Source organism: Puma concolor, chromosome B2 (assembly GCF_028749965.1).
Source record: "Puma concolor isolate L17-30 chromosome B2, mPumCon1.1.hap2, whole genome shotgun sequence".
NCBI lineage: Eukaryota > Metazoa > Chordata > Mammalia > Carnivora > Felidae > Puma > Puma concolor.
Window position 1 is genome coordinate 143,676,832 of NC_141671.1, and position 20,020 is coordinate 143,696,851.

At 42.1% G+C, this 20,020-nt stretch overlaps 1 protein-coding gene across 1 annotated transcript in view; it reads right to left on the reverse strand.

Moving 5' to 3' along the window:
• The window catches only part of TMEM242 (transmembrane protein 242), a 30,076-nt gene extending 12,603 nt beyond the window's left edge, over positions 1-17,473 (reverse strand). Inside the window, exons 1-3 of the mRNA XM_025925157.2 lie at positions 17,335-17,473; positions 16,241-16,341; positions 10,989-11,126 (exon numbers count right to left, since the gene is read on the reverse strand). Of these exons, the coding sequence (XP_025780942.1) occupies positions 10,989-11,126; positions 16,241-16,341; positions 17,335-17,422 (327 nt within the window). The 5' untranslated portion in view covers positions 17,423-17,473. The remainder of the gene's footprint in view (positions 1-10,988; positions 11,127-16,240; positions 16,342-17,334) is intronic.
• Positions 17,474-20,020: the final 2,547 nt, after the last annotated feature.

Consider the following 20,020-nt stretch of genomic DNA (forward strand, 5'->3'; position numbering starts at 1 on the left):
GTTCTATTCATCAAAAAAAAGATATGAAGAATGTTTGTATATGGAAGTTATCTTCAATTTAGGTACAAACTTAAATTTACCTAATGGTAGAAGTTACCTTTATAATTTCAAAACTGCCCAAATGGATGAACTCCCCGTTGTGAAGTTTAAAGATTAGTTTGCCTCAAGACTCCAATCAGGCAAAGACCAGAGCCAGCACCAGGAACGGTAGGAAGGGCGAGGGGTGCTCAGCGGGGAGATCAGCAGGGACAGGGCTCAGAGGCCAGGAAGAACAAGGCCTCTCAGCCTGGCTCCAGCTCTGGGCGTAACAGAGAGAAAGGGCCACTCTCAACCGCAGCACTAGTGCCACGGGCACCAGATCGCCTTGTGGGGCCTGCCAGTGCAGCGCTGGGTGGGGAACCGCATCCCTGGCCTCCATCCACTAGCTGCCATCTCCCCCAGTTAGGACAACCAAAAATGTCTCCAGATACTGTCAAATATCTTTCTTCGGCAGGGAGGGGAAGACAAAACTGCCCCCATTAGGAACCAACGGGCGAAAGAAGAAGTGGGGGCCAGATCACGGAGGGGCCACACCATCTCAGGGAACGTGGATTTTATTCTCAAGGGAACAGCGAGCCACTGACATGGCAGAAACTGTGTGCCCGAGGGGGCACCCTCTGTGCTAGGCACGGTTACAGGTGCTGAGAATACAACAGTGAACAAATCAAATGAGGTCTCTATTCTCAAAACTGACATTCTTTTTGTGAGGACAGATGAGACCAGAAAATGGTCAAGAGAACTTCCTTTTGCAATCGTGCTGTGAAGAGAAGAAAACAGGATGCTGTCAGAGAGGAACTGAGTGGTGGGAGTAAAGAGGCTACTGTATTTCGGACCAGAAGGTCTGGGGAAGCTTCTCTGAGGAGGTGAAATAAATTTGGGCTGAAACTCTAAATGTCACGCCAGAGCGGCGGAGCGCAGACCTGGGGAGGGAGGGTCCAGGCCCGGCTGGAGGAAGGGGCCCAAGGGGAGAGGCTGGTGTGGCGCAGCCATTGGGGGCCGAGGCCCTGGCGGTTCCGGAGGAGCCGGGAGCAGGGGGCAGGGCGCGACCGCCGACCTCTTCAGTGGGAGCCGCTGCAGGGTTTTTCAGAGGAGTGACGCGATCCGACTTAGACCTTCCGAGTATCCCCAGCTGCCAGCCGCTGCGCGGAGGAGACGTTCGGGGGAAGGGAAGGAGAGGCCGGGAAACTTCCAGGGCGCTGGGCAAAAGGCCAGTGGAGGTGGGGCCACGAGAGGAGCCAGGCTGTGTCTCGCAGCACCGCTTACAAGCGGAACTGGCCCACGGATGAGACGAAGGGGATAAAGGGAAATGAAGGAACCCACGATGAGTCTCTGCCGGGGTTTGGCTGGAACAGCTGGGGGGGCGGCGGGGGGGAGTGGAGAGGGACTGGCCGAAGTGGGAAAGACAGACGGAGGGGGCGTCGGAGGCGCGGGAACCCCGAGTAGTTGAGCCACGGTCGCGGACGTGCCTCTCGGACCCACGACCGACGACGCACAACATGCAGCTGTGAGGCAAATCTGGCAACAGACTGTATGGTTGTTTGAAAATGCCGAGGACGAGGTGAGCGGAGCGAGGGACCGAGGACGGAAAGAGGACAGATGGGTCCAAGTGGGAAGCCACTGGATGTTCCCACGTTTCCGGGTCTGCCACGGAGGAGCCAGAACAGACGTGCAAAGATATCTGGCCAGGGAGGTCGAAGGGGTCTCGGAAGCAAAGAGTGTTTTGCGGAGGACAGAATGCTCAGTTGGGTCAAATGTCGCTGAGAGTCAACTAGCAGAATGATAAAGACCTGGGTGTGGCCACAAGGAGGGCACTGGTGACCCTACCCAGCAGTTTCCCTCAGGACTGAGGAGAGAAAGGGGAGGAAGCACAGACGGTGACCATGGCAACTTTCAGAAATCTTTTCCTTCCTTTCCTTCTCTTCTCTTCTTCCCTTCCGTCTTTCTTTCCTTCTTCCTTTCATTTTAGAGACAAAGCATGCACCTGAGCAGGGGAGAGGGGCAGAGGGAGACACAGAATCTTAAGTAGGCTCCACACTCAGTACAGAGCCAAATGCCGGGCTCGATCCCACGACCTTGAGATCAGGACCTGAGCTGAAATTAAGAGCAGGTCGCTCAACTGACTGAGCCACCCAGGCGCCCTGCAAAAGATCTTTTCTATGAAGGGAAGCAGACGAATGGGCTGGTAGCTGGAGAAAGATGAGGAATGTCAGAGAGAGTTTATAGAGGCAGGAGAAACGGGAACATGTCTGTACACGCTGCAGCAGAGGGGAAACCGACAGCTAAGGCTGAGGATAATTCCGGAAGCAAGATCCTCTGGCAGATGGTAGGGGTCAGCCCTTGGTAGCAGCATGGCCACCTTGTCCATGGTGACATGAACAAGGCAGAGTGAGTGGTACAGATGCAGGGAGAAGTTTGGGGAAGATGAAGGCCATGGCCTTCTTGCAAAGTGTGGAGAAAGGACTATTGAGAGGCCAGGCGGGAGGCAGGGTGAATGGAGATTAGTCGTGACCATCTTGAGGCAGGGAGACACCCCGACTACAGTGGCTCTGGGGGTGTGGGAGAAGCAAGGCTTGGTGACTGTTTAGATACAGGGGTGACAAAGAGTGTGGTCGTGAACAGAATCTAGCTTTTCTCTCTGGGCAGCTCTGTGGATGATGGTGCCATTCCCCTGAGTGATGCAGGAGGAGGGTATGGGGTGAGGATGGGGTGAGGGGTGGTGAGTGACCATGCAGGTGGGGACACGTGTGATGCCTGCAGGGCATCCAGTCGAGTGGGTCCACGAGCAAGGAGCTCAGGGGTCGACTCAAGATGCAGACCTGGCAACCTTCTGCACGTGGATGAAGCCACCAGAGTGGATGGAGCCTGCAAAGGAGAAAATTCAAGGGCAAAGCAAGGAACTAGCATCTAATGTGTAAAATAAGGCAGCAGCATTTCAGAAGTAGATGGGGTAGTGGGAAACAAAAAGTAAGAGCCAAACTAGGATTGAGAAAAATTACAAAACGAATAAAGAACTATAGAAGCCCAGCATTCGTTCGCACAAGAGGCAAACTGATGTATCGGAGTCATCAAAAAATAGTGAAATTATGTTCAGCACAATTTACATTGTGGAAAGATACACAGCACATTTAAAAAAAGGTTTCTTCTTAAAATTGTTAGAAATATTTCAGTCAGAAAAATTCAACTGGAGAGACCACTTCATTGTCTGATATACCGGTAAATGACTAATAATATATATAAATATACCAACATACACATATAAATTTTTTCACGGAGTCTTAGAGATTTCTAAGTGACCAAGAATAGGTACCTTTCGTAACAAAGGTAGACACATGCTATCAGGTCTTCACTCCACAATGCCTTATTTAGAGAGATCTGCTCACGTGAGTCCAATTTTCTGTGCTCAGTAGAAGAAATAAGGACAAAGAAAAGGAAAACCCAAGTGAAATCAAGGATACTTTTCCTCTGGTGGAGTAAGGCTGGGAACATTCCTGAGGTGATTAAGCCTGATTTGTGTCAGGCTTTGGAACAAGAAGGCTTTCATGGCAGACCTGATCTTTTCTAGTAATGGTTGCACATTCCTATATTATAAAATGCTTGGGGCCCTGTTTTACTTATAAAAGGAAAACGTGGGTTTTTAGAAGAGGTATATTGGCAATATGCCAAAAAAAGCTGATTTTTTTTTTTTTCCACCCCCTTGGCTTAGGCAAAAAAAAAAAAAAAAAAACCCAAAACCAAAAAAAGACACTAGCTGTTATCTCCCATTTTAAACTGAGCAAGTCCCTGTGATTCGGTCTCTCTGTCACCAAATTGCTCCTCCACATTACACTGAGTGCCTCTTACCACCGGACGCCAAGCCCATTAGAGCTGCAATGAATGGGAAATAAGGGTTACAGAGATGTTCTTGTCACCTCACACCTAGATTTAAGTGATGCACAGTGCCACTTCCAATTAATTTGAAAATGATTCCAGGAATATATTCCTCAATGCTTATGCCATTTGAAGGCCCTGAGCTTGACAGACGTAACTATCTGTGCAAGATCATGATGACTCTGTGTTCTGGGTGTTCTAGTAAGTACTATCAGGAAGTTGACGTGAGGCTGGGTCAGCTGACATTATGGTAATCAGAATAAGGAAGTGAAGTCCGCTTCCTGGGGACAGAAGCTGGTAGCTCTGAAATTAGATTAGGCAAGGACGCAGAAGGGACATATTTCAGTCACTTTTCAGATTTTCCCTGCAGATTCCTCAGAAGTGGCTACCATTAAACAATTTGCCAAGAGACGGATTTGTTTTTAATCTTTGACCAAACCAATGAGAAGTACAAAGCACAGTCTATTTTCTTCTTAGATATCTTAGAAGTTAAAAATTTCTAAGCCTTTCCATAGTTTTATTTACATATGCAGTTCTAGCATTCACAATGTTGCTTCATTTGAAATGAGTAACTTAAAAACGGTGTAGGCATAAAAATATTTAATATAAGATATACCAGATGTTGAAATTAGCAAAAAGTCAAAAGAAAGAGATTTGACTGTAATTAGCAAAAGCCCTTAAAGCTGGTCACAAGGACATTAAGAAATGAGCCTAAATATTAACATAAAAAGTATACTTAGCAGCAGCTACAAAAAAGAGCTGGAGAAAATACATTTTATTAGAATGAATCCAATATTGTCCTAGAGGAAAGAGATAATATTACTTCCCTTAAAGAATCTTTCTTAGAATAGCAAAGTTGAATGCCAATTTTTAGAGAAATATTTAAAATGTGTTTTATTTACATATTTTACTTTTTGTTTTCAAGGAAAAGGAAGCCTGGCTCTTGAGAAAGAACCAAACCTATTATCAGCAGATGAGGAAGCAACACTGGGGCTGGAGAGATATGTTAAAACTCCAATCACAGGTTATTTGCATAAAAGCCTTTATAGCGACAGGGACTTCAAAGAGATGCAGTAAAGAAAGAGATTATTTCCCGTCTATCAGATTGGCAAACATTTCAAAGTAATAGAAGCCACTAATGGCAAGGGTGCTAGGAAACCTGTATGCATTGTCAATATCTTCTAAATGTATAAACTGAGCACTTAGCAATAGATATCAAAAACATTTTAAAAATGCACTTGGATTTAACAACAACATCATCTGTGTTTAGGACAAATTTCCTGACCAAGAAAAGTACAAAAAGATGCATGCCTGCAGAGGTTCACTATGGTGTTTGAATAGTGAAAAATTACAATCTAAATGCTATTGGCAGGAGACTGATTAAGTAATTATAATACAATGGAGCACCATGTAGCCATTAAAAATGATGGAGATTTATAGACTCTACTGTGCAAAGATGTTCTTGTGGCTATTCAGTGAAAAAGGTTCCAGAATAGTACAGTAAAACAACATTTATATATAATTATATGAATATGTTTATAGAAAGTCTGAAGGGATGTTTTTATTTTAGTAAGTGATTACAACTCAGTGAGATTTCTGGTGAGTTTTGTTTCCTCTTTTGTACTTTTCTACACTTTTTTTTTTACAATGAGTACATAATTTTACAAAAAAACAAAGCCGTCTTTGGTTTAAGATAGGTCCTAAACATGTTTTTCTTTAAGCAATATAGGGATGCCTGGGTGGCTCAGTCGATTAAGTGACTTCGGGTCAGGTCATGATGTCATGGTTCATGAGTCCAAGCCCTGCATCAGGCTCTGTGCTGACAGTTCAGAGCCTGAAGCCTGCTTCTGATTCTGTGTCTCCCTCTCTCTCTGCCCCTCCCCCGCTTGCATTCTGTTTCTGTCTCTGAAAAATAAATATTAAAAAAATTTTTAAATAAGTAATATATGTAAGGGGTGCTCAGGTGGCCCAGTCGGTTAAGCGTCTGACTTCAGCTCAGGTCATGATCTCGCAGTTCGTGAGTTCGAGCCCTGTGCCAGGGTCTGCGCTGATGAAGATGCAGAGTCTGCTTGGGATTCTCTCTCTTTCCCTTGTTCTCTTCCCCTCCCCCACTTGAGCTCACATACTCTCTCTCTCTCTCTCTCTCTCAAAACAAATAAATAAACTTAAAAAAATAAGCAATATATGTAAATAAAAACAGTATCCCATGGTAAAAAAAAAAACAAACAAAACTAAAAGTTCCCTTTATTTACAAGTAAATTTTTAAATTTAAATTTCTGGACAATTTAAAGTATTTCACAATAACTAAAAATGTTTTCATTCATGGCTTTATTACTGTTGAGGTTTTAGCTCCTCTGAGGGCAACAAGTGTAAATTATCTGTAAATTCTAACTACACCAGGTATCATGAATATAGTAAATACAAGGCACAGTAAATGTTAGCAACGGTGATTCTGATCGGCACTCTAAGACAACTTCACCTCCAACAAATGTTGAACACGAGTCCATAGGCATAAAAAAAAGGCCTAACGCTCCCGGTCATATCAATTAGGAATTATTTATGCATCCAACATTTTTCCTTCCTTCCTTTTCCTTCTAAGGGGAGAAAAAAAAAGGCAAAATGTCTAACCATAAGTATGCTCAACCTTTTCAGAAATCCTTTCAAGTATCGATACTTACTATAATAAGAAAAGGTAGAAAAGTTAAGTCTTTGTGCTTAACATGTAAATAACTGTAAATGGCATGGTTTTTTCTTTTGATAACTGGGAATTACTATTTGGTATCCCTAGAGATCCTTATTTACTCACTGACAAACTTTTATTTCAACTATTCTCTAAACCTAAAATATCTGCCCCTAATAAAAACAATCTAATCAGACCTCCACGGTGTGAACTTGGCCTGAACACGGCAGTCTCCCAGGATCGTTTGCGTAGCTGCATCAGGGGACCACAAACCCATGGTAAATGCTCATTCTTTTCACAATTAAGTTACTGTGATAAAATTAATGCTGCCTCAGTCATAATCAGATGATAAAATACTGTAATTTAAAGTAATTGATGAATTCATACTGAGCAATCGGGCCTTGCTTGCTGGCCCACAACACTGCTCAGCAGGCTGGAACTGGTGAGCTGATCCCAGGCGGAAGGTGAACTGGTTCCTCCACGAAGGCAGGGAGGGTCCCCTCTTACATCCTGGGCACACTTACCCTGCTTCAGTACGCTGACAACAAGCTAGGCTCCACTAGCTCTCCTTTATTTGAATCTCTAATTAAATGATACACCATCATGCAAAATACAAATTCATATCCAATGTTTTGTACATGTTCTATGTGAAATGAAATTCCATAAAAATTATGAATACACAAAAAGTAAATCCAAAATACTTCTAAGAAACTGAAGACCTTAGCTTTGAGCATTTCAACGTGTTCTCTTTTAGGCCAGCAGATGTAGCTGTGAATTAAAACAGGGAATGTAAACTGCTCTCCTTCAGCCATTAGATGGCACCCTTTTTTTTTTTTTTTTTTTAAACTGGGTTTATATTGGCAATTTAATACAGTCCAGGGTAGCTACCAACAATTATTTGACACTGGAATTGATTTTGATTTACCTGAATTTATCTAGAATGGTCATATCAACTATTGAGTACACACACTTGGGCCATTTCTGTTCAGCATTTTCTAAGATTGTTTTTAGTCAGAGAAAGATGACATTTCCAAATGTGAGGCAGTAAATAGTGATAAAAGTTCCACACTGGACTCAGGGCAACCTCACAATTATCATCGAAACTCTCTAGATGCAGAACTGAAATATACCATATTGCTTTCCACAAGCTTCAGAGTGGGTCATATAATAAGAATTTGCTTAGAGAGTCTTAAAAACTAAGTCTTCCATAATAACGGTCTACTGGGGAGTCCTGTCTTGGCACAGTGCCTGGATCAGGGTAGGCCCACAAATGTCTTTTGAATGAACAAATTAACAAACACTACTGCTATTAAAAGGTGTGCTCTTGAAAAGCTGTCAGTGAATCATTTTTCTGGGAGACTTCTCAGATGTGGAGATCAAACTGATATTCCTAATGAACTACAGGTAGGGAAAGAGTAGATTTATATTCCCACTTTTTAGTTAAAGACATGAATATATAAAAAGATTCCAAGTATCATTGTATTCAGTAGTGCCAATCAGAAAATAATTTTTCTTGCTCAACTATTTTATCTAGGCAATAATCCTCCTATTGGTGCTATAAAACAAAGAAGCTCACATTCTAGAAGCTAGAATAGCACCATAAAGCCCATAAAGCCCAAGTTCTTGAGCATTTAACTTAACTTAAATAACTTAGTTTTGTTGGTCTATGGAAATTTGGATTGATTTATTATGACTCTTCTAATTTAAAGACTATTCATATTTTCAAGTATCTTAAAACTTTATTACTCAGTTTATGACCTACATTACTAAGTTCTGGAAACATCACCAATCATTTCCATGAAGTCAATATAAAGTGCTAACAGACCATCATTTTTATAGAAACTAAAAGCTTAATTAAGTATTTCATGCCCCCAAGTAGATTTCATACATAGTTGAAGGGGTTTTGTGAACTCCTAGGCAGCTGTGCTTCATTTTTAGCATAAATTAATAAAAATAAAATCTAGCACTATTGTTTCAAAAGGGTTCTATTGTGAAAATACACATTTAAGAAACACAGAAAAGTAAAATAAAAATTCACCCCCACACCTATATTTCACCCACATTATTTCTTTTTAAAAAAATGTTTTTAATGTATATTTATTTTTGAGGGAGTGCAAGTTGAGAGGCAGAGAGAGATGGGGACAGGGGATGTGAAGCAGGCTCTGCACTGTCTTGGCAGACCCTGATACGAAGCTCGAACTCACGAATAGCGAGGTCATGACCTGAGCCAAAGTCAGAGGCTTAAGGGACCAAGCCACCCAGGCACCCCAAAAACTTCAAATTTCTGCTAGACGTATTTTCTCTCAGTTTTTTCCACTTGTTTTCAATAATTGCTCTCATATTATATATACATATGAATACTGCTTTACCATTATATCCTAAAGACTTTTCTACTGAAGATGAAGGCTAAAAGGAGGTCTTCCTTTTTATGAGAAAATGGCCGGTCCTATACCAGACTGATGTTAATTACAATGTTGGGAGATGAGACCCGCAGTGAAGATACCCAGTAAAACCTGTCAAGTTACTAAGAATGTGTGGGTGTGGATCACATCATAATCAAAACCAAATTAACCACCTCCTTCCCCTCATCCCGGCCCCTTCCACCTACTCCTTGATTTCCTATCTTAGCTAAGGGAGGTAACATTGGGGGGAAAAAAAATCTAGATTTTAAAGACTATCAGACTTGGATCCAAATCTTGACTCTGTCAATTATAAGCTGTGTGATCTTGGAAAAATGACTTAACCTCTCTGAGTCCCAATTTCCTCATTTATAAAATGGGGGATATTAATACCTGCTTCATAATTATTGTGAAGATTAAGTAATCTGCTAGGTCTAAAATGTCTGGCACAACATCTGCAATGGAAGAAGAGATTTTACATTGGTCAAAAGCAAAATTGAGGACACAACAAAAAACATCAAAAATCTTCAATCATGGGGAGGTTGGTGGGGGCTAAATGGGTGATGGGCACTAAGGAGGGCACTCGTTCTGATGAGCACTGGGTGTTACATATAAGTGATGAATCGCTAAATTCCACTCCTGAAACCAATAGTACACTATATGTTAACTAACTTGAATTTAAATTAAATCTTAGAAAAAAAAATCTTCAGTCACGGCTCTTCTAACTTTTCCAAGTAAACCTGACTTTATTGTCATAAACAGTTACTAGCCAGCAAAGTGACTTTAAAAATAAGTGTCAGACTAGGAGAAAAGCAACATCTATTTGTCAGAATACTCTGAGTGAAAAGTACAATAATGCTGATGTTTAGTTATGATTAAACCAAATGTGAAAAATATAGTAATGTTTTTAATAATAATAATACCTATCATTCTCCCTCCCTTGCAATTTCCCCCTCTACTGAATCACTCCCATCAGCATGCACACATGCTGTTAATTCTCCCAACTTAAAAAATAAACAAACAAACAAAAACCCTCTCTTGATCTCAGGCCTCTTCTAGCTATGACCCCATTTCTTTCTTTCTCTTTATGGCAGAACTCAAGATGTGCTTATATGTACTGCCTCCGATCTCTCTCCTCCATTCTTTTTTGTACCACCCCACTGAAGTTTTACCCACCAAGGACTGCCACACTGCTCACGTGGCAAACTAACAGTCTCATCTCACATGACTTATCCCCAGTGTACACCTTCTTCACCCGTGTCCAAGTCACCATTCTCCCGGTTCTCCCTGGTTTTGCTCTTTGGTAGAGAGGTCTCCTTTGCTAATTTCCTCCATATTCCCTAGCGTCTACACCTTGGGAGTGCCCAAGAGCTCCTTCCTCCGACCTCTTTTCTCCCTGCGTTCACTGCCTTGGTGAACTCACCTGGTCTCCTACCTTTAAATACTACCTTTAAATATCGAAGAGTCTCAAGTTTACATCTTCACCTCGTACCTCTCCTCTGTGTTCGAAACTTCTACATCTAACTGCTTGCTTGACTCTCCACTTAGCCATCTAATAGGCACGTCAAACTCACAGGCCGCGGACTGAGCTCCTGACATTATCCCCGAGCACCTGCTCCTCTCACACTGGTCCCCGTCCATCTTCCAGCTGCTCAGGCCAAAAGCCTTGGAGCTACTTGAAGTCATTTTTTTCCCTCACCGCTCACATCCGATGTATAACAAATCCTTGCTGACTCTACTTTCAAAATATACCTAGAACCTCTTTTCGTCAACTCCACCGCTGCCACCCATTCGAAACCACCATCGATTCTCACCTGTCACAAAGAGCCTGGTCCACAGAACTTCCTACCAGTAGTTTAAAAAAGAAGCCAATCATTCCTAATATATAGCTTTTTAGCTTGGGGTATAGGTTACACACACAGTTCTTGAAAATTAGGCAGATTTAGACCACAGAAAGTAGAATAAACATTCCAGGTATCAATTATAGGATTGTAGTTACTTACACTGTGTACTCCTAAAGCTTTCCAGACTGTGAAGCTGATCACACCAACACCACACCACGCATAAAGTGAGCCCCAACCCAAGGCTCGCAAGGCAAGGATAGACCCACTCTCCGGTAAGGCAGCCGTGGCCATACTTCCCTGCGATGAAGACAGAAAGGAAAAAATCACCAGTTCAGAAAGAGTAATTACTTGGGGAGTGTTTGAAATTCTTGACTCTCTGAATTCTATCATAATATTGGGAAGCCGGACCAACCCAAGTTCAAATACCAGCTTTGCTACTTAATAACTGCAGGACTTAGGTCACAACTTCTCTGACAGATATTTGAATATGCAAGGAATTACCAGGAGCTTTGCTAGATACTGAAGAGAAAAAAGTAAATAGAGTAACTTCTTTCTGATTAAAGATTTCAATCAATGGGGCGGAGGACACAGACTCATAAAATTATGATCTAAATGTAATGTGCAACAGTAGAACTATACATGGTCCCTGAGCAGGGCACCTAGTCTATTGCTGCAGTTAGAGGAAGTTTTAAGGAAGGGTTTCTGAAAGAGGTGAGCTAAATCTAAATCATTGCAAAGACTTTTAAATATATATGCAACATACGGGCACACGGTAGAAATTCAGATTATGGCAGCTATTAATGAGAAATGAGAAAATAAACAATGACTCTCTTCTTGGGTTTCAAGGTATAATATTAAGGTAAAAATCTATAATCATAATAATACAACAACTTTCAGACTATCAGCATAGAAATGTGACTAGAGATGAGTAAGAATGCAACACACCTTCAAAAGGGAATAACCACCCCATCACTGAAGGCACTGATTGCTGGGTTTTTCCCCCCAAAACTTCTTTGCTATTTTTACTATAATTCTTCCAGAAAAACCCTATAACATTCTGTCAAGATTCCTCCAAGTTCATTAGAATGTCATCAAACTGATTGGCTAATGTGATGAGATAGAAAATTTACGTTGTCTTCTTCTAGAAATGTATTTCCATTTACTCCAGACTTTCTTTTTTTTAATAATTTTCTTTATATTGCTCAACCTGTTGAATAAAGGATTTTAGCACAGGTGTTGTGACTGTGAATGTTACTGGTAGCACATAGAAACGCTTGGTGTATCTGGATCTCCATGCCTTGACCCAGTAGATACTCAATATTTGCTGACTTACCACTTTTTTGTAGATATGAGACCCAACCAGATTTTTCAAGAGATTTTTCTTTAGCCATTTTCTATGATAAAACAACTCTCTTATCCCTTTTCTCATGATGCTATAGTTTCAGAGCATTTTTCTGGATACTACACAGCTCATATAAATTCACTAACTTCTAATTGGTCTGAATTTTCATCCAGAAGCATCACCATTAACCAAATATTATTAAACCAAGGTCAATTTAGGTGCCTAAATTTTATTTTAGAAAACTTAAAAGTTCCTTATTTCCCTGGGAAGGACGGAAATTATATATGTATTACATATGTACGTGTATTTTTTTTAAAGCCACCTTAGCTTATACCTTTCTCTGTTGATTCAACAAAGGACAAAGAAAAATGCTCACTCATCACTTACTATTGCCTTTCAACTCCAAGTTTTCTAGCATGGGACTCAGCTAAGACAATGAAATTAAGACTTTAAAGAAATGATGATCATCCTCCTGAAATAAAAGCAGTGTAGGCAGTCCCCAACTAAAAGCTGATCATTTTCAAGTTCTGAGTTGCAATCTGAATCTGTATTATAAATAATAGCTAGATTCCGGGCAGAAGATTATTTAAATAAAAAGTGGCTACAAATAATTTCTTCTCCAAAAATAGTCAAAGATGGAGACATCGCCATGGTGAGCAAGCTGTTTAATCCATGTGTGCCACAGTTTAATGGGGACAATACAGTAACAGTACCTCACAGGGTTGAGATGGGGGTTAAATGAACCCAACCCTTATAGTAGCAGCTAGCACATGGCAAGCATCAAATGTTAGGTATCATTATCACTATCAATGCCAGAGAAAACTGCCACGCAGGGACTCTGAAGTACACTGCCTGAGTGGTATCCTTAAATGTGTGCTTGCTCAGTGTAAATGTATTAACTGCTTCAGAACTTCTGAGCTCCTTTACAAACCTTTACCTCTCAGAGTCTGGATCAATGGTAATACTCTAATTCAAATGCTTCCCCAGAGGGGAGGTGGAGGTGTACACAACATATTTAACATCAAGGCCAGTGGTTCTCAAACTTTCTGGTTTCAGGATCCATTTATGCTTGGATCCCAAAGATTTCTGATTATGTGGACTATATCTATTAATATTTAATATATTAGAAATTAAAACTAAGAAATTCTTAAGTTTTATATATTACTTCATTTAAAAATAAAGCCAATATGGATTAATGTAAACCTATTTAATATAAACAACTATCTTACAAAAGAATTTAGTGCAAGGAGGCAATGTTTTACATTTTTCTTAAGCTTTTAGAAATCTGGCTTAATAAAAGACAGATGAATTTTCATAAATGCTTCTGTATTCAATCTGTTGCAATATGTTTTTCAAGTATCTGAATAAAATCCAGCCTTACAGAGGTATGTGGTTAGAAAAGGGACAAGTATTTTTTTTTAATGTTTGTTTGTTTGTTTGTTTTGAGCAGGGGAGGGGCAGAGAGAGAGAGAGAGAGAGAGAGAGAGAGAGAGAGAGAGAGAGAGGGAGAGAGAGAGAGAGAGAGAGAGAGAGAGAGAGAGAGAATCCCAAGCAGGCTGCAGGCTGTCAGCTCAGAGCCTGACGCAGGGCTTGTGTGAGATCATGACCTAAGCTGAGATCAAGACTCTGAGCCTTAACCGACTGAGCCACCCAGGTGCCCCAGGGATGAGTATTTTAATAGCCTTTCTTTTCTGATGCTACACCCAAACTTCACAGATAGTTGCACTTTGGAATCTGAAGTCACGCTGATGAATTTTTCTACTTTGCTACATTAAAATCCATTAGTCTATTCTGTACTTCAAATGGGCCTTTCATCCATGCATTATGATCGTTCAGAAAATATTGATTAACCAAGTTATGCAGATCTCCCCAATGTTGACACCTCTTATTAAATATTTAAAATTTCACATCATTGATATTACCACCAATCTCACCAGAAAAGCCTTTAAGTATTGAGCACCTATCAAGATCAGAATGGCAGATACAAGTTTCCTAAAATCTACTTTTCACTTGCAAGCTCGAAGTTTATCACTGGCAACAAACACCAACAGTGCTTGCCTGAAGAGACACAGGCTCGTTTTGTTCATTTTGAAGGAAATGTCTGCCAAATACCCACTTCTGAGTAACTATAGTGTGTCAGTTGCTCTTTCAAACGAAAATGATATTACATGGGGAAAAAAAAGCAGCTAGTTCAGCATGCAACTTAATCACACAATTGCTTTTCCTGGAGAAACACATCTTTCTTTGGTGCTTTACGCCTACCGCCCATTCCTTCACATGGAATATTACAGAGGTACATTCAAGGGTTAAGATTTAATAAAATTAATAATTTTACTACTTTAACAAGGGCAGTCTTATGCAATTATGGCTTTTTTTTTTTTAAACTACAGGTGCATGGTAATGAAAGACACAGTGACTGCTAGTAGTTTGGAGCCACTGCCTTGATTACACCAGGGCACCAGCAGCTTTACCCCCGACTGCTTCCATACCATTAGTACAAATGTCTGAGTGTTTTTATGAAAACAGTTTTGCTGTTACAGATCTCCCAAAGAGTTTCTATGGACCGCAGCTTGAAGTGGAAAGAGAACTCAACTGGTTTATGATTTTCACGTAACACTGCTCTTCAAGTTGTAATTATACAGTTAACTGTGTAAATACTTGTTTAATATCCGTCTCCTGCACCAGATGCTAGCTTCCTGAAGGGGAGATATTTTGCTCATCTCTGTATCTCCGGCTCCTAGCAAGCACAATGCCTGACACATAAAAGATCCCCAAGTTAACACTTGTTGAAGCAATAAAGTAATGGATAAATACACCATATGGGATGGAGAGGGCGGAGACAGGACAACACACGCCAACAAGTAACAACTCAACGTAAAGAAAAATCCTCACCAACTGGGGAAATGAGGTAGATATGTCCACATGAGTGATCACTCAATCTTGCTCATGGAGTAAGAGTTTTCTGCCATAAGTAGGTTATGGTCATTCAACCAAAACTTATTGAGCACCTGTGTGTCAGGTGCTCCCCTTTTCTGGGGAGCAGGGCTGCCGCAGTGCACACGCATGTGTGGTCTCTGGGTTCAAGCAGCTGACCTATGTTTTTCATTGATGACAAGACGCACTTTACTTCAACAATTTAACATTTTTGAAACAGAAATGCCTCTGGTGCCTGGCTGGCTCGGTCAGTAGAACATGTGAGTCTTGATCTTAGGGTCATGAGTTCAAGCCCCACGTTGGGTGTAAAGTTTACTTTAAAAAATAAAACGAGGGGCGCCTGGGTGGCGCAGTCGGTTAAGCGTCCGACTTCAGCCAGATCACGATCTCGCGGTCTGTGAGTTCGAGCCCCGCGTCGGGCTCTGGGCTGGTGGCTCGGAGCCTGGAGCCTGTTTCCGATTCTGTGTCTCCCTCTCTCTCTGCCCCTCCCCTGTTCATGCTCTGTCTCTCTCTGTCCCAAAAATAAATAAACGTTGAAAAAAAAATTTAAAAAAAAAAATAAAAAAAAATAAAACGAAACGCCTCTGGCGATCAGTATTATGTCAAGAGTTAATAATGGCATTACTTTTTTTTTTTCTCTTAGTGGCACATAAAATACTGGAGCCTTTAACAACTCATAGGGAATTACCCAGATTTAGTCTCGTTCTGCTAAAATTTAAGAAAGCACATAATTAAATACATCTTTTTAAATGGAAATAGGGGTGCCTGGGTGGCTCAGTTGGTTAAGCCTTGGACTTCGGTTCAGGTCATGATCTCCTGATTTGTGAGTCTGAGCCCCACACCAGGCTCTGTGCTGACAGCTCGGAGCCTGGAGTTGGCTTCAGATTCTGTGTCTCCCTCTCTCTCTGCCCCTCCCCTGCTTGCTCTTGCTCTCTCAAAAATAAACATGAAAAAAACTTTAATGAAAATAAAGACCAATAATTTGTACACTTCTTGAATCTATAGGTGGACACAGGTTTACTTCTTAAAACAATATGAAAGGCCACCAACATTTTTTTCACTTCCCCTGTGCACACTGGCTACCAGCTATCTGTAAGCAGTAACACTGCTATTAATGGATTTCCTTGTCACAAACCTTATTGAACCATTCAGGGCTTTTCTTTTTAGCCAATGATAATGTTGTAACAAATCCGGCTACCATTCCTGCTGCAGCAACAGTACCAAGGAAAACTCCACCTGCCAAGAGTTTTGGGGGTAGGGCATGGAGGGTGAGAGGGATTAAAGGGAGGAAAAGAAAAAAAAACACCTTAAGTTAAGAGGACATACACAAATAAGTTTCAGACCTTTTTTTTTTTTTTTTTTTTTTTTTTAAGAGAGAGATTATGAACAGGCTCTGTGCTCAGTGTACCCAAGGAGGGGCTGGATCTCACTACCCTGGGATCATGACCTAAGCTGAAACCAAAAGTTGGTGGCTTAACCCACTGAGCCACCCAGGCACTCCTTTAAATTACATCTTAGGCGCTCCTTTAAATTACATTTTAGAGGTGCCTGGGTGACTCAGTGGGTTTAGCCTGGGACCTGATTTTGGCTCAAGTCATGATCCCAAGGTCCTGGGATTGGGACCCACAATAGGCTCTGAATTAAGCCTGGAGCCTGCTTAAGATTCTTTCTCTCCTTCTGCCACTGTCCCCCGCTGGTGCACTCTCTCTTTAAAATTATTATAATAATTTTAAAAACTATAAAATAAATTACATTTTAAGTCCCTTCTGAAATTTGAGAAACGCTAACTAGGCAGCTCTTGCCAAACATAAACAATAGCAATGTGAAACCTCTGGTGCTTGCGGTCATCCTGAGGTATCTGTTTCCAAGTGGTGAGAATCGTCGCAGGGTCCCTTACCCTCTTCACCCGGATGGTGCCATGAAGTTTTTCTCCGGGGGGGGGGGGGGGGGGGGGGAGGGACGAGATAGTGGGAGTTCGAAAGGGGACGGCACGAGAGAAACTGCAGAGTGATGGGGGAAATGCAGCACACACGACATCTCGAGGGACCAGCCCCAAGCCCAGGGGAGATTCCAATGGGCACGACCCCTGATCCCCGTCCCCACCGGCTAAACTCAGCGGCAGCCCAAGGGAAGGTCTCCCAGGGCCGGGTGTGTGTGGAAATGGAGGCTTCGGCGCAGGCCCAGGGTGAGCTCGCCCGGGCACCAGCACCTCACCACACCACACCACACCTTTAATCAGGAAAAGCCGATCGTCTGTAGATTCCGGAGCCTCCAGACGAGAGGACGGCTGCCCAGCCCCAGCACCCGCCGCCTCCATGTTTCTAGGCCTCCGCAATTGCGTCCGACGCCAACTGAGTCCGGGTGGAAGCGAGAGTGAGGCGGAGGACAAAGGTTCCGCTACCTCCTTTCCCTGTGCGTTCTGAATACTGGTCCGGGGAATGGCGGCTCACCCCAAACCCTCTCTCTTCCCCCGCCGACGGGCGAGGACAACAAGGTGGCTGCCAGTGGTGACCCCACCCCAGCCCCGAGGGTGGTGTCCTCCCAGGCCGACTCCAGGTTGGATCATTTGCCTGCTCCAAAGTGATGATCGCTGCACTTGAATACGGTCTTTTTCAAACAGTGCTCGGCCCTGACTCTAGGAGGCAGTGAGCGGTCGCGCATTGAGCCAGGAGCCCAGTCCCAGCCAGGTTTGAGATCCTGGAGCTCAGTTTCCTGAGCAGCCTTACATTATGTCCAGGGATTTACCCAGCCCTAATGTTTCACGATTCTAGAAAGCAGGTCTCCCGTCTTTTCTCTGTACTTCTCTGGGAAATTTCGTAACAGTCTTCACTTTAAGTGTAAGTGACAGGTTTTATCCCTGGAAGAGAGGCCGTCTCACAGGTCCGCTGCGATAGATCTCCTTCCCGGCTAGTTTGATTGATGGACCTACCAAGAGGAGTGGATGGCTATCGGGCTGAACTGCAGCGAGTGATACAACTGAGCGAGAACAGCTGAGGACAACCCTGAGGGGTTGCTAACACGGACTGCAAGGCTTCACTAGAGTCCTTCTTGCAGGGGAAACGCTGGTGCAGGCGACCCCCAGACGCGCCTAGTCTTCACAGTCTGGGAGGCTGGTGTGCCCACGGGCGTGGATTCTGTAAATGGTCCCTGAGAGGAAGAGGCTGGAAGTCATAAACAATCTTCTAAGCCTCTCAAACACAGACACATGACATCATCTTTCAAAATGAGACAATCTGTCCTTTGTTCAATGTGAACACACACACAAAAGCCATGAACTTCTTGAGGATGAGGATGGAGATTTTTATTCATTTTTATATTCTCTGGCTCTCAACCTATTATCTGGTCACACATAATAAATTTTGGGTGAATGAATAAATGAATGCATTAGTTAATTGCAACTAGTAGCTCAACCCTGGGCTCAGGTCCTCAATCCCTTCTCTGCCGTGCAAACTTGGCTGAGTTATTGAGGCTCTCTGCCTCAGTTTCCTCATATGTAAAACCAAGAAACTGATAGTAGCTGCCTCACGGGTTGCTGTGAGAAGTAAAGGAAGCAACATAAAGAAGTTAGCATAGTGTCGGGCACAGATACTCAGTACGTGTTAGCTTTAGTTATGATACCTTTTAACTTCCAGTAACTGTTTTTGCAGCATCGCCTATGGAAAATTTTAAGTTATAGATGCCCAGGGCCCACCACTGAAGATGATTGCTCTGAAGGTCCAGGCAGGGCAGTGTAAAAGCTCCACAGGGAGTTCAGATGATCAGTCAGGTTGAGGACTATTGTGTTTCTGGCTGAAACCACACAAAATTTATCTAAACTGTGTGTGCCTTGGAAGCAAAATGCCAGAGTCTGAAAGGGCCCTTTAAACTGGTAAATGCTGTACTAACTCGTTGAAGTTCTTTAGGACCCATTCTTTCTCCTTTCTCTTGTACAAAATGGTGATCATAGCAGCTAACATGTTTTTTGTTTTTTGTTTTTTGTTTTTAGTGCTTTCTGTATGTCTGGCATGGTGCTAAGTGCTTCAAATATGTTATCTCATTTAATTTTCTTTATAAACTCAGAGAAACCAACTAACTTGCTCGACTCCCACAGCTGCTAAGAAGCAGAGCCAGGATATAAAAGAAGATCTGCTTCTAAAAGCAACAAAAGCAAAAGGAAATAAGGGCTACAACAGGCCGGAAGCCTCTGCACAGCAAAGGAAACAAAATGAAAAGGCAATCTACTGAATGGGAATAAACATTTGCAAATCATATACCCAATAAGGGGCTAACATCCAATATATATAAGGAAATCATACAAACACATTCACACAAAACCACCCCAAAAGCCATAAAAATTATACATGGGCAGAGGATCTGAATAGACATTTTCCCAAAGAAGACATATAGATAGCTAACAGACATGTGAAAAGATGCTCTACGTCATTAATCATCAGGAAAATACAAATCAAAACCACAGTGAGATATCACCTTGCACTTGTTAGAATGGCTATTATCAAAAAGACAAGAGATAACAAATGTCGGTGAGGATGTGGAGAAAAGAGAACCCTTGCACACTGTTGGTGGGAATGTAAATTGGTGCAGCCACTATGGAAAACAGTACAGATGCTCCTCAAAAAATTAAAAATAGAGCTACCATATGCTCCAGCAATTCCACTCTGGCTATTTATCTGAAGAAAATGAAAATACTGTCTTGAAAAGCTACACCCTGATGTCTGTTGGAGCATTATTTACAAGAGCCAAGATGTGGAAACAATCTAAATGCAGACCAGTCGATGAATGGATAAAGAAATTGTGGTATGCATGTATAATAATATTATTCAGCCATAAAATGAGTGAAACCTTACCATTTGTGACGTGGATGGACCTCAAGGGCATTATGTGAAGTGAAAGAAGTCAGACAAAGAAAGACAGATAC